Source organism: Antrostomus carolinensis, unplaced genomic scaffold, assembly GCF_000700745.2.
Source record: "Antrostomus carolinensis isolate BGI_N321 unplaced genomic scaffold, ASM70074v2 scaffold21057, whole genome shotgun sequence".
Taxonomy (NCBI): domain Eukaryota; kingdom Metazoa; phylum Chordata; class Aves; order Caprimulgiformes; family Caprimulgidae; genus Antrostomus; species Antrostomus carolinensis.
The window spans coordinates 44,695-46,355 of record NW_010328345.1 but is presented as its reverse complement, the minus strand read 5'-3'; the positions used below and the strand labels follow the sequence as shown (position 1 = coordinate 46,355).

At 47.2% G+C, this 1,661-nt stretch overlaps 1 protein-coding gene across 1 annotated transcript; it reads left to right on the top strand.

Moving 5' to 3' along the window:
- Nucleotides 1-3: 3 nt before the first annotated feature.
- Nucleotides 4-480, top strand: SOWAHC (sosondowah ankyrin repeat domain family member C; the record flags this gene model as incomplete). Its single annotated transcript, XM_029086014.1, has 1 exon — nt 4-480. A coding segment is annotated over one exon (477 nt), but the record flags the coding sequence as incomplete, so codon positions are not given.
- Between the last annotated feature and the right edge of the window lie 1,181 nt (nt 481-1,661).

Sequence of the window (1,661 nt, the reverse complement as noted above, 5' to 3'; positions counted from 1 at the left end):
GTGGTGAAGCTGCTGGTGGGAGCCTACGACGCCGACGTGGACATCCGTGACTATAGCGGGCGCAAAGCCGCACAGTACCTGCACCAGGGCGCCTCGGGGGACATGCGGAACCTCGTGGGGGCCGAGGAGGAGGAGGAGGAAGGAGCTGCCAGCAATGGGAGTGGGCGCTGGAGACTCTCTAAAGTGTTGCCCTCCAATCTCATGAACTACCGGCTCTCCCATCACCACCACCACCATCACAGCACTGCAGAGGAAGCTGAGGGCACCGAAGGGGCAGCAGTGCCAGGCAAGGGCAAGGAGATGACCAGGAAGACCTCTGGCAGCGGGCGGATGAAGCCTCGGCTTAACAAGATCCGCTTCAGGACTCAGATCATCCACAACACACCCTCCTTTCGTGGTGACACCGAGGAGGAAGAGCACGAGGAGAAATCCCTGAAAGCATCATTCAGACTCAGGCCAAAGTCCAATGTCTTTGGATAAGGCTGGGGAGCAGGAGGTCTGGGAGGTGGGCGCACGGACCAAAGTGCCCTAGGGTGTAGTGCGGAAGGTGAGGCAGGTACAAGTGGGTGCTCATCTACACTCATGGACTCGGGGCAGACAGGTCCTGAGTATCTTGCTTTAACTCTCAGTTCGGTGGGGTCAGCGAGCCCAGTGGGTCAACAGAGCTCTTGTGGCTTACAACTCCTGAGGGCAGCTGCTTTGGCTGGGCGCTCAGTGCTGAAATGAGAGGCAGCGGGTTCATTGAGAAACGCTGGGGTGTTTAAAAGCTGTGCTCTTTTCCCTCTAAAGGCAGGCTTCCAGATCAGAAACCTGTGTGAGTGAATCTACTCGGATTAGCAAATTGAGTGGGGGAAAGAAAAGTGCAAATGCTCTGCTCTTATAATCAACTGGTACTATAAACTACTTCCAAACAACTTGCTATGTCAGAAGAACACCTCAGTAATATGCAAGTATACTTTAAGTTTCTCTTTAACAGCAATACCACCTGGCACAGTGTGGAGTTGGGTACCCAAAATGAGATGGTAGATAACAGTTTCCTTTCAGAATCCAAGCTTCAATTCAGCAAAGGCTTAAGCCTGTGTTGACTTTATGCATTGAAAATTGCCTGATTTGACATAGTGAATATATTTAAAAAAAAAAAATCCATTGCACTGCAAACAATGAATAAAGTTAACCATGTGCAGAAGTCTCTGCTGTCTGAGGTACTACTGAGCTTGCTTATCGCTGTTGGAATACTAATACAAGACAATGGAAGCAAAAAGTCTTTTTATATATTTGGTATCTTCTGTTTTGTCTTAGGCAAAGCAATTTTATTTTAATCACTGTGAATTCTCAAGTGCCAGACATAGCGCAGTTCCAGTTATTAAGTCTGGTTAATTCTTGTTAGTAATTGTTTGTGTAACTCACTGCATTTAAAATCAGAAAATTGTGTTGTATGTGCTACCTGTGAAAGTCGTTCTCTTTTAGAAAAGAGCACAGACACCGTTGCATGAGATCTTCATGAAACTCTAATATGGTCCTGTAATGTAATAGCTACAGGTCTGTGTTCACTAGTAACTTGTGTGCCAATCCCTTCAACTGACTTTGTGCAGAAACAGAGAAAAAAATTAAAAGGGGGGGGAAAGGAGAGTGTGTGAATTCACACACAAGGTGATTAAGTA